Raw genomic sequence first — 13,069 nt, 5'->3', positions numbered from 1 at the left:
GCTTTGACTTTGCTGAGATTTCTGTTATTTAAAATTAAAAATAAAGGCAAAAACAGGTTCCTCTCCAGGCAAGCCAGGTGTCTCTGGCTGCCCTAGCATTAAAGTGGCCACTGAGGCCATAATTACAGGCAGGGAGCAGCCAAGCCACTGGAGGGACATCTGTAATTAAGCAGGTGAACTCTGTCTTTCAAGCTGCAGCTGCTCTGCCAGTGGCCCCACAGACCCCAAATCCACCTATCCCAGGCGGTAGCGGACTTGTAGCCAGTCAGCCTTCAAACAGCACATAGGCCACATGCCAATGCCAGCCACTAGCTACCCCGTGGTGCTGTGGGCCTGCCAGGTAACTCTGCCCTGTCCACTGCTTGGCACACCCTCACTCCTTCCTATCCTAAATCACTTCACAAATACTTGCTGAAGTGCCGCTGTATCTTGGCAGCACCTCAGGCCTTGGAGGTACAGTGGAGAGCTCCAAAAACCTTGTGCAATTGCTTGAATATTTCATGGTCTCCCACCCTTTAAAAACAATCAGAATAATGGCTTCAGAAAGGAGCAGGGAGGAGGAGCAGGGATGGCCTGCCTTCCAGAGGACAGAGGCTGCTGCAGCAGAGCACTGGTTCTGCGTTCTCCTGAGCAGCACTGAGCAGTCGACAGGCTATCCAGATGATCCAGTGGAAATTTTACAAGTCCCTAAGATTTTCAAAAGAACAAAATTCCAGACATGCTGCCAAAGAGTGTGTCTAAACAATGAGACACAGTGAGAGGATTTTTTATAAAACATTTTAGTTCTGTGGTCATGACATCCCCCATGATGATGTGGAATTCAATTACTCAACTTTCATTCCTTAGACTTTCAATTGCTTTTGGAGAAAGCACCATGTGCAAACTTAGGGAACTGACAGCCTACAAGCCTGGATTATTCATTTTTCAAGCACATGGAGGTTCAAAAAAGCCTGCCAGAGTTGGGCATCGTGGCATAACTAGGCAAAACTGCCGCATGCACTGCCAGTATTTCACATTAAGTGCCAATTCATATCCTGGCTGCTCCACTTCTGACCCAATTTCCAGGCTAACATACCTGGGAAAAGCATCCGAAGTGGACAGAAGTATTTAGGTACCTGCCACCCACATGGGAAACCTGGAAGCAGCTCCCAGATCCTGATCCAGCCATTGTGTCTGTCTGGGAAGTAAACCAGCAGATTGAAGCACACTCTCTCTCTCTCTGTAATTCTTTCAAAAGTAAATAAATACATCTTTCTTTTCTTAAAAAAGAAAAAAATCTCCCACCTAGTTTCGTGTGAGGTTTGACCTTTCTGGTTTGTTTTGTTTTGAGGGAAGGAAAGGTTCACCTTTTTGTGAGCATTTACAAGTTAAATCACCATCAATGTGAAAATTCTGAAAGCAATATGTTCAGACATAGGCAGGTCTATGTCAATGGGGGAAGGGGCAGCTCTCTTTTTTTTTTTAAAGATTTATTTTTTTATTATTTTTTATTGGAAAGGCGGATATACAGAGAGGAGAGAGAGGAAGATCTTCCTCCGATGAGTCACTCCCCAAGTGAGTGCAACGGTCGATGCTATGCCGATCCGAAGCCAGGATCCAGGAACTTCTTCCAAGGCAGGGAGCTGGATGGGAAGCGGGGCTGTCGGCATTGGAACCAGCACCCATATGGGATCCCAGGCGTGCAAGGCGAGGACCTTAATCACGTCACGTCGGGCCCGAGGGGCAGCTCTCTTAACAGCCCAGCCTGTCTATGTAATACGCCATCTACTATAATGACAAACTTACAACTCAAAAGGAAACACCCTTGTTGACAAGCAAATTAAGCTCTTCTCAAAAAGATTTTCATCTCCTCCCATTTCTGTGGCTGCCATGCAATACTCTTCTAAATTACAAGTAGAAAATCCCTACTTCACACCCCACATGAGCAAGCATGATGAAAGGCTGTGCCCCTCAAGTTGGATTTTGTTATCATTTTCCTTTCTCCCAGGACCTGTTCATAAAGGACTCCATCTGACCACTCTTTAAACAAACATCACACACATAGAAACATGAGAAGCTAAGAAGTGAGTATTGACATTGTAGGACATCTTTTCACTTAATACAAAACCTTCAGAGGAGGGGTCCACACAATTAAATGCACATTCAAAAAGATGACTCCCTCAGTGTTTTGGGAACATGATTCAATTTTGTTGTTTTTATTAAAGAAGGGGCAGTCCAATGCTTTATTCCTTAAATGCCCCCAAGCGCCAAGGCTGTACCAATACCCAGCCAAAGAACAAAACTGAGAACCAGGAGCTGGGAACCAATCCAGATCTCCCATGTAACTGTTTGGAACCAATCGAGCCATCACTACTGCCTCCAGGATCTGTGTTAGCAGAAAGCTGGAGTCAGGAATCAAGGTTGGGAATTGAACTCAGGAACTCCAATGTGGGACGTGGCTGCCTTAAGTTCTAGGTTAAATGTTTGTCCCAAGCTTTCAGCATTTCTATTTTGCCTAAACTTTTCAGAAATATGAAAATGATTTTAAAATTGCATAGAAAATAAATATTATAAAAGTTAATATTTTAATTTCATTTTAAACATACGTTTTGGAGTACCTTTGTGGAAGTATTCTGGGAATAGATGCTAAGGCCCAATTTATTCCCTTTTCATTTTATTTCTAACAGTTTATTTTCCCTATCTTTTTACAATGCAAGTCCTAGATTTCTTTCTTTTTTAATTTATTTTAAAAGATTCTTGTTTACTCTTATTGGAAAGTCAGATATACAGAGAGAAGGAGAAAGAAAGATCTTTCATCTGCTGGTTCACTCCTGATTGGCCACAATGGCCAGAGCTGAGCTGATCTGAAGCCAGGAGCCAGGAGCCTCCTCTGGCTCTCCCACGCAGGCACAGGTTCCCAAAGCTTTGAGCTGTCCTCGATGGTTTTGCCAGGCTATGAAGGGAGGTGGATGGGAAATGGAGCAGCCAGGATTAAAACTAGCACCCATATGGGATCCTGGCACATGCAAAGCAAGGACTTTAGCCACCAGGCTAAGGACCGATTTCTTTTTATTAATAAAATAAATAACGGCCTTTTAAAACTTCCACTCATATATTTTTCTGGAAGCCATGTGTTACAAATATTCAGATCTTACAAAACCGTGAGAAGAATGAAAGCACTTGTAGGTTAAAATCAGAAAAAAAGCCCCTGCAATTATCCAATCCAGCCTTCAGGCTAACATGAATCTTTTGTAATGTTCGCTCCGTCTCTAGGTGAATACCTCCAGAGATGAAGCATTCTCTACGTATTGTTCAAGTATATTTAACTGTTGGCAAGGTCTGTCTTATAGAGGATCTTCCCTTATTCCACAGGAGCTTAAATCACCTTGCTGTACCACCCTGCCATCCCTTTTGTCCTGAACAGGCCCTAGGACACTGTAGGAGAAGTTCTCATCCATCTCATGAAACCACACACCTTATGTTTACAGATCCTCATTGTGTCTCACCCACTGTAAGGCTACTGCTTTTTGGCCCAGAAGAACTGGGTCTGGCTCTGTGACGGTAAATGGAGGAGAAATCAGGAAACTGCCCATACCTGCTTTCAGAAAGTCTTCAATCTAAGCATCAGAAAGCCTAAGCATCTGATGAATCACAGCTGACTAATGTTGTCAATGCGATTGAGCTATGGGCCAGAATTATCCAGTAATTTGTCCACCTGTGATGGGCTGGCTAGCGCCAGGGCTAGGAGCAGAATCCAAGCTGCTGGCTTCTGTAAAGGGGCCATTTAACACTGACTTCATCCAGGGCTTGGCTGTGCATTAACTTCACTAGGACTGCTATCATAACCTGTTCCATGCTGGCTCTCAGTAGTCTGACTGCATGTGTGCTTCCCCTGAAGCGAGAGGCTGCAAGTACAGAGATGGCACCTGCTCCTAGCATCGTTTCAAATACTTAGAGAGACAAGTTGCTGCCGCTCCAAGCTCTACCCTGTCAATGCATAAGGTCAGCCTGCTTGGGGCTGGTTCTTGGCTATGGGCCATATAACAAAAATTTCTGTCTTAGCATGGCTATGACTTAAACGGGCAGGAAGGGCATGGCCTGAACTCTAGCTATACAAACATGAGTACATGTTTGTAGAATGGCACAGAAGCACATGGGGCCAATACAATGTCAGTGAAGCAGAGGGGTGCGGGTGGGGTGGCCCAGTGTGGGCAGGTTCTCAGGAGGAAGCAAAGCTGAAATACAGTTTTAAACAAATAGAGACACAGCTGAATACAGAGGGAGGAGACAAGGTATTATAACTGGTGATGTGGTGTGTGAAGAGGCACTGCAGCAGCCCCAGAAAGCCCCTAATAAATACCCAGCACAGAAAGCTTCAACATTCAGACCCACATCCACCCACGAAACTGTACCTTGGAATATGAAACAGTCGATTATCCCAAGCAAAGCTGGTCCAAACACCTTGTTTATCTCTATAGTTTGCTTTAGAAGTGACACTTTTTCCTGTTATTTTCATTTAGTCATGCATTCATTTATCCAACAAGTAAAAATTATGCCCCTATGGTGTACACAGCACTTAATCCAGAACTATATTTCCCCTCCATATAAAGCAGGTGCAGCTTGCCTGGCCCAGAAAAAGATCACATAGAGGTACGTTCTAGCAAGGTCCCTAGGTGAGTGATTTTAATTAAAGCCCCAGGAACCAAGAGAAAATTAGCACAGCAGGATCAGATTCAAGCACCACTCAATACTTCATGGTATTTATAGAAAAACAAATACAAAACCCCCAAAATCCAATATCCTGACTGGCTGCTTTTAGAAGGGTTACTTGATGCTTTATTTTCCTAGTGTAAATTGGTTTTTGTGCTCTCCTCAGAAGATGGTATCCAATTTTACCTTCTGCGGACAATTAAAGTCAGGGTTGAAAACCACAGCTGGGGTACTGCCCAGCTTCCCTGTGAATGTCAAGTATCTTCTTGATGCCCTTCCCCAGCAGAAAGGACAAGAGGGAAGGGAGAACATTCAAATCAGAGGACTCAGAAGTCCTGACTCTAACAGGAACTAACTGATTAGGGGCTGGGAAGATGGAAGTCAAATTTCCCTGGTACTTTTCAATCAAATAGAAACAGGCCTGCTTAGCATGGTCCAGGGGAGAATCTCCAGAACTATCATCCCAGGAGACTCCAAGAGGGTGTCGGGACAGCAGCAGCACGGCTACCTCCCAGGAGCTGGGCAGTAACACGGTCCCTTAACTCACGGAGTCAGAATCCGCTTTGGCACAGAAATCCTGGGGTGATTCACAGACCTGCATTCCTGAAGTTGCCACATGTGAACCACAGGTGGTAAACACACCTGGCAGATCCAGGGCAACTGAGATACAACCATCTCTGTCCAAAGAGCTCTCTTGGAGAAGGTCCTCTTCCATTTCTTCTTGCTGTGTGTAAAATTCTCTCGGCTTTGACATAAAACTTGAGAGCAAGGAGGATCCTCCCTTTACCAGCACCCAGTCTCAGTGTACAGTCAGCCACCTGGGCACAAATATTCATTACTGGATGTCCCCCACTCAGGAGCTTACAGACAATGAAGACTATGTATTCATCACCCTTGGCATAGTGCCTAGCACACCGGTGGCTCCCAGTGCACCTCAAGGGGAACTGCACTTGCCCTGAGTTCACTGTTACTGATAGTTTCAAAGGAATTCCCATTTGGCTATTATGAGTAATGATCATGCACCATTATTTTCAATGTCAGGAAACACACCAATGAGAATGCTTGTGAACTTGGTATGATGCTCTGGCAGCCTAAGGACAGAAGGTGCCAAAGCTCAGTTTGCAGGGATGAACAAGCTTGGGAGAATGCTGCTATTCACATGTCACAGTGGGGTGGTGCAAGGTAAATGCAGGGCTGGCAATGGACTCCCTGGAGTTCATGTACTAAGGGTGCCTGGCATCATCCATGCTGAGGGTCATCCAGAGCATTGAACCCACCTTCCTATCCAGGCACAGTCTGTGTAAATCCTTGCTTCCAGTCTATTTCCACATTGGCAGGATCTGCTGAGAAATCAAGGAGTAGAGGGTGTGATTTTGGAGTTTCCTGTCATTACATTTAGTTCTGGGGATTCAAAGAACCACTGCACTTAGACAGAGATTCAGTTCTAACCTTTGGCCATGAGGTCATTGTCCCTAGAAGAATGATGATATATCCACCTAATTCCTTTATGATTTTTTTTAAAATCTCTAAGTGATATTTAAATGTTCATACACATATGTACACAGGACAGAGAAACATAATTACAGACCTGAGAAAAATACTTGCTTCTTCCCAAATTCCTAGAGGCAACCACTGTTCCCAGTTTGCAATGGATTGCTGCAAGGAAGGCCAAGCACACACCTGTACAGGAGCACATACACACACAAATTCACTGGAATGTACAGCCCACCAGAGAAAGGATTTCTGTTTACGCTGTCCATGGCTTTTCCCTTGGCCCTGAGGAGCTGCTAACGTGCAGTAGGTTACTGTATGCATAAATGAATTAACAGACGAATGAATCACATGTATCCTTGAAAAGTTCAAGCTTGGGCACATCAATCCCTACCCTCCCTTTATTTTATCTTCTGTTCAGATTTTTCCTCATGAAAGAGCATATCTGCTATTCCTAGCATGTCATGGCTGCTATGTGGAAACAGAACGATCATGTGAAGATGTTCATGGCTGTCATGGATTGGCTGCCCACTCAAGGGGGACCCTTAAATGCGAGGGAGTCTCCTCACTGCCCTCCTCCAAACATTCTTCCTACCAACAACTACCCAATGGCTAAAACACACTATTGTGCTCACTAGTCTGCTGCTTGCCTTCTTCTATCACAGCATGAGCTTTCTGAGAATAAAGGTCAGGATCAGTATACCTACATCCCCAAGGCCTGTTAGGTAAGAAAATAAGTGATGCTTCCAGGGAAGGAAAATTAGCATGAATAGGTGTCCAAATAAGTAATTCAGAGTCATTCATTTTTACCAGGTGCACACAGGCACCCGCCTGCCCTAGCTCACACCAAAGGTTTATAATAAAGGAGGAAGATGAAAGCCCCAGTGTGAGCAGCTCAATTAAATATGGTGAATGCACTTGATCTTGAAAATGTGAATGTTCCAACAAAGCCAAGTAATAAGGGAAATCAATAAAACTGTCAGCACTAGCCAATTTCAACTGGATAGGAGAACAGAGTAATTGATCCTGAAAGACAACTCACTCAATTAGTTTAGATGAATGCAAATACCTTTTTTTTTTCCAAAGGCAAATCATGGGGACATCAACAACAGTAAATGATTGAATTACAGGCCACTCTGACCAAGTATGATCTGAGCTGCAAACAAACATTTCCCATAACCAATCTCCTTTATCAAATGCAGAACTAATACACAGAAAGACAACAGGAAGAAGAATTAGAGGTTTTTCGAGGAAATGTGAGCCCCTCTTCTTGCTCAAGGTCCATTACAATGAACCCACCCTCTCCTTACTCTACTGCTTCAACATGATGATTGCTTCTTGAATTACTTCATTAGTAAAACAGGCACACGAGTCAACAGAAAGTATCTGCCTTGGCTCCCTTAACCGCAGAGAAGGAGGCTCTCATAGTGATTGTAACGAGCTCTGCTCTCCAAACACTCAGGCTTCAATTCTGTTTCTCATCCACTAATGGTCGGCATTTGGTGTTTTTAACCACCCATGATTCATTTCAGAGGAACTGCTGTGCATCCAGAGGCAATTTGGAAGGAAATGAGGGTTTCTTGGCTTATTTCTCATCAAGTGTTTAAACGATGTCTCTTTGTGACATGAACTCCTTAAAGGTGGCTTCATGCTCGCTGCTTTCAATCTGATTCCCTTGTCTCGCTGGTGCAATATGAATAATTTGAGCAACAAGCCTCCTTCCATCAGAAGAAAGGATGGACTAGAAAGCTGGAGAATAAGGTACCTGTTCCTTACATCTGAGTAGCAACAGCAGCATTAAGTAGTTATGCTGGAGGGTGGGTAATGTGGGAAGTGTGTATTAAAACAGCAACATTTCAGGACATCTGGACCATGTTATTTTATTGTTGTCCAGACTCCAGGTCCTACTGAAGGAAGTGACATGCCCATTCAAGTTTGTGGGTGGAGCTTCTCAAATGAACACAGCCGGAACCTTATTGCCTAAGGTACCTCACTGCAGGGAGATAGGTCAACACTTTGAGCTGGAGACTGGCTTCAAAGTCAGGGAACCGGAGGCTCTCATTACCTCTCTCTCTTAAAAGAGGCTGAGCAGAACTTAAGGAGAGAAAGCCTAAAAGTTTCCAGCTTGAATTTTTAGGTTACGTATATATGTGTGTTTATGTGTGTCACACACACACAAACACCACAAAAGGTCTGCATGTGGGCCTGTCCTTCTGAATGGATAAGCAATGGCACTGTAAGATGGACTCCACCCTGCACCTTGGGTTTAACCAAATGTAGCCTAGAACACTGCTGCTCCTTAAGCGTCTGGGTAAGAAGCCGTGACTGTGAAGTCACACCCAGAGGCTCTGCTTCACACTTCTCACACAGATTCAGATTTCAGGCATTTCATCTTCCTATCTGCACAGCACAAACACTTCTGCTTACAACCCCAATGCTCATGCTTGTTGTGTGCTCCTTGGGGACACACACACTGCATCTCTTTAGCTTATCCTGTCTTCCAACCATACCTAAAATAAGAACTTCGAATCTGTCTTTTGACAATGGCAACATGAAGTTCTCTACTCACCATGGCCTCTTGACTGTTTTATGAATCCAGATTGCCCATCCCTCCCTTGCCAGACCATGCTATGCCTCTTTCTTGGATTTTCCTGAGTTATTCCAATCTCAATTTATTCTCAATGGAATTTAAAAATCTGAAAGAATTACAAAGAGAGGGAGGGAGGGATCTTCAATCTGCTAGGTTAGCCCTTCAGATGGCTACAATGGACAGGAATAGACCAGGCCAATGCCAGGAGTCAAGAATTTCTCCAGGTCTCCCACGTGGATGCAGGGGCCCAAACACTTGAGTTACCTTCCACTGCATTTTCCAGGCTATTAGCAGGGAGTTGACACTGGAATAGCTGGGACTTGATCCGGTGCCCGTATGGGATGCCCATGTGGCAAGCAGCAGGTTAACCTACTGTAACACTACAACGTGGGCCCCAGGAACTTTTAATAGCACTGAACACCCTTCATGACAGTGCCCTATTTTACTCTCCAGTGCTTTCTGTCAGTTAGTTTTGGGATCTAAGATGACTGACTGCAGAACTCTCTGGATGAGCACTACACCTGCATGAAAGGAAAGGGAGGAGGGTCCTGTAACTCCCCAGGTCAGGCCCTCATCCTTCCTCCCCAGGACACCCGTGAATGATGGTATATTGCTGGCTTGTTAAAAAGAATGAGAATTATAAATAATGCTATAGCAAAGGAAGAAATAATACTACATTACACTCAGTTTCACACTTCAATACCACTAGCTTTGCTTCTGTTACCTGGAAGGATTATGTTGTAAGTACACAGCCAGCCTGCAGGGTCACCTTTTGCTTACCAGGAACTATTGTGATGATAGTAGCAAAACACTAAACACTGAGAAATTGGACGCTCCCATTGGAATATTTCCAGGAGATTTGCTACTTGGGATAATGTTGATCATATCTGCATCAAGCCTGTCAGAAATTCCATTTATTTCTACTTACTATAGATATTATCCAGTCCTTGGCTGTGAGTTGCACCATATATCTACACAGATTATGCATGAAGACAAGATCCCATGACCAGAAATGGCCTTAACTGTTATCCAATGTGACCCGTGTGTCTGGGGTTAGGTTGCCTGGTTTAGCAAAAGCATATACCAGTCAAATCCCATTATGGTGACCTGCACAGGACATGCAAGCCTTGGAATTGTATTAGATAGCTAAAAATCGCATTAGTTCTCACTTTAGCAGACGTCAACGCCCAAGCTTGCTAATAGTATGTCAGGAAAAGATAGAATCTGTTGGCACTCCTAGAAGAAGGCAGTGTTTTCACGCTATCTCACCCCCACACCTTTCCCTGAGTTCCTCAGAATTTGCATGTGTTTTAGTTTGTACGATTTCATGAATATATCTTTACCACTGATGAAGCTGGGGCATTTGATGTAGAAGGAATTGAAGAGATGCTAGATAGCAAGGAGAGTGGTGAGGCTTCAGTTAGGCCTTATTTCTACTCTCTTTCCATCCTTTCACAGAATTCAGAATCGGCTACATTCACTCAGGAAAGGGACTTCAACAAGAATGTATGAATGTTCACAGTCTACAAATCCAATAGAGTTGCTCTGTCACCTGCTTCACCCCAGATATTTCCCACACTGGCCAGGAGGCTGGGGTTGGGTTTTCACACTTTCCAGGGACTTCTCTTCACCTTCCAACCCTTCCAAAACCCAAACCACTTCTGAACCAGAAGTTCTACAGTACAGGCTCAGGAGTGTTTGCCCCACTCAAAGAAAACACAAGATCAGCCTCCAGGAGGAACTATTCAAAGTCCTCCCCACCACCGACAGAAAGGGTCCCAAGACCGGAGGAGCAAGAAATGGAATGAAAAGATGCCTGGGCCCGGCGTGGTGGCGCAAGTGGTTAAAGGTCCTCGCCTAGCACGCCCGGGATCCCATATGGGCGCCGGTTCTAATCCCGGCAGCCCCGCTTCCCTTCCAGCTCCCTGCCTGTGGCCTGGGAAGGCAGTCGAGGACGGCCCAAGGCTTTGGGACCCTGCACCCGCGTGGGAGACCCGGAAGAGGCTCCTGGCTTCGGATCGGCATAGTATCGGCCCGTTGCGCTCACTTGGGGAGTGAATCATCGGACGGAAGATCTTCCTCTCTGTCTCTCCTCTCTCTGTATATCCGCCTTTCCAATGAAAAAATAATAAAAATAAATCTTTAAAAAAAAAAAAGAAAAGATGCCTGCCTTTCCGCAGAGCAACATGTGTTAGCACTTGCCAACTCTGGCATGTGTCAGAATTTCTGAAGTAAACTCTATTTTCTTTAGATGAAAGAGATTTAAAACAAAACAAAACAAAAAAGAGACTCAGAATTTGGCCTGATGGAAATAGCTTGGGCTGTTCACATGCAATAAGCCATAGCAGCAAGAAGAAAAAAAAATCAATTGCTTCTGATTTCTTCATTCATTCATTTGTCCATCTCTTTTTCCTCTAATGTAAAAGGAGGTGCCTTCTGTAATTTTTCAAGTCATTTATCTTTTCAACAGAAACGAGAATAATCTAAGCCCATTGCTGGTTGCCTGCATCTTGGCACAGGAAACACATATTCAATTAATTATCATTCTGCATAGAGAGTGTGGAAGGAAAATGGGGGCTCCTTTTGCCTTCAGCTGTTTCACCAGTGTCTACAATCAGGAGGCCATGTAAAACCTGAAGCATGCCACATCTGAAACACATGTGGAGCTGGAAGCTGCTATGAGACTGCACCTTTTTGGTGATTATATTTCCTGATCCAGGTAGTGGGTACACTGGCTCTCCTTTTATTTTTCTTGGGTCCTTTTGTAGGTCTTATGTTCTTCATACCAAATATTGTTCAAATCCTCAAGTCTTCTACAACCAATGCTATTCTCGGCTGTTTAGAGTTGAGAGCAGAGAAGAGGAGTTGGGAATGCCAAAATGGAAATTGCAATAGAGAGCATAAAATGTAAGCAACCAATTCAGGGAGGGTGTTTAAAGTTTTAACCCTATACCAAGTCACAGAAATCTGTTCTAAGAGGCATAAGAGGCATGCATTGTATGATGCACTAGTATTCTTCCAACCCCCTATGGAGAGTGGGTGATCCATTAGCTCAGTGAAAATAATCAGGCACCACACTCAAGTGCATTACCTGACAACACCTTTGAATTTGCTTTCACAATCTCTCTTCACATCCTTTAACAAGAGATTCTATGGGAGGCTGCAATTCTGGGTTTGGGATCCTCGTATTCTGGGAAGATTTTATAAAAGACTCAAATGTTCCATCCAGGAGAGCAGAGTGTACATCTTCCTTTCCCCTCGGGAAGCTGCTCCCAAACCCAGGGTTTTTTTTTTATTTGTTTCTTTGTTTGTTTTTTCTCATTGCCAGAGTAACCAGCTGTGGTCTCCCTACCTCTCTACCATGCCATTAAAGCCAACTGTTGGTCCTCCTACTGAAAGAGAAAGACAAAGTGAGGGGGTGGCAAGGAAAGATTGTCCCAATAATTAAATTTCAAGCCCTAATTCCCAACCTTCTCCAGAGTCTCCTGCCATCACCTTATTCCTGTTTGGACAAGGTTTTATTTTCTAGTCTTCTTTTACCCTGACTGCTCAGTCCTCACCGCCAAAAAAAAAAAATCCTTAAGAGGTATTAAGTGAGCAAAGGCAGGATCAAAAGAAGACAGTTTAAGAAGAGAGAAGGCAAATCCAAGTCTCAGAGAAAATCTTACACCATCTAACCAGCCAGTGAGGAGCAGGTGTTCCCTCACCCCGATAATGTCTCTTTAAGAGCACAGCTCATGCTGAATAGAGAGCTGTGCGAGAAGCAGCACTTCTACACAGCTCCAAAGAAGCAAGATCCTGATGTTTAACACCTTTGCTGTTTCATTTCTGAGCACCGTTAGACCAAACTGTTTTACTTCCTTTCTGCAGTGCACCAAGCACTCTACCCCCCAACCGCCCACGCCCAACACACACACACAGACACACACACACACACCGTCCCCAGGAGAGGCTGCTACTGTGCCCAAGTCCGCCATGCACACAGCATGCCAAAACGCCTGTTTTATTGGCCTCACTTAGTAAGTCACCAATCTTCCCTCTGCTTCACCAACGTTAACAGATGGCTAGTCTCTTTTGGTACACAGGCGTAAGCATCTTCAAAATAACCTTTTCCTTTAAGGCTTGCCAATTAATTAAATGTCACTGTAATACATCCCAGCCAAGCAGAGATGGGAGAGACCTGGAAGACAAAGACAACAAGAACGAGAGATCACATCCTCCTACCTTCACCTGATGACCCTGAAAGATCGATGATCACATAGACTTTTCCTTCTGGCTCCAGATCAATCTGCAATTGAG

General features: G+C 44.3%; 1 protein-coding gene across 1 annotated transcript in view; it reads right to left on the bottom strand.

Annotated features, from left to right (window-relative positions):
- The window catches only part of PRKCE (protein kinase C epsilon), a 473,728-nt gene that overhangs the window by 285,394 nt on the left and 175,265 nt on the right, over positions 1–13,069 (bottom strand). Inside the window, exon 2 of the mRNA XM_040993202.1 lies at positions 12,995–13,058. Within this exon, the coding sequence (XP_040849136.1) occupies positions 12,995–13,058 (64 nt within the window). The remainder of the gene's footprint in view (positions 1–12,994; positions 13,059–13,069) is intronic.

Source organism: Ochotona curzoniae, unplaced genomic scaffold (genome assembly GCF_017591425.1).
Source record: "Ochotona curzoniae isolate NIBS_2020 unplaced genomic scaffold, NIBS_Ocur_1.0 contig_883, whole genome shotgun sequence".
NCBI lineage: Eukaryota > Metazoa > Chordata > Mammalia > Lagomorpha > Ochotonidae > Ochotona > Ochotona curzoniae.
Note: the sequence above shows the minus strand (reverse complement) of the source record. Positions and strands in the feature narration are given on the sequence as shown.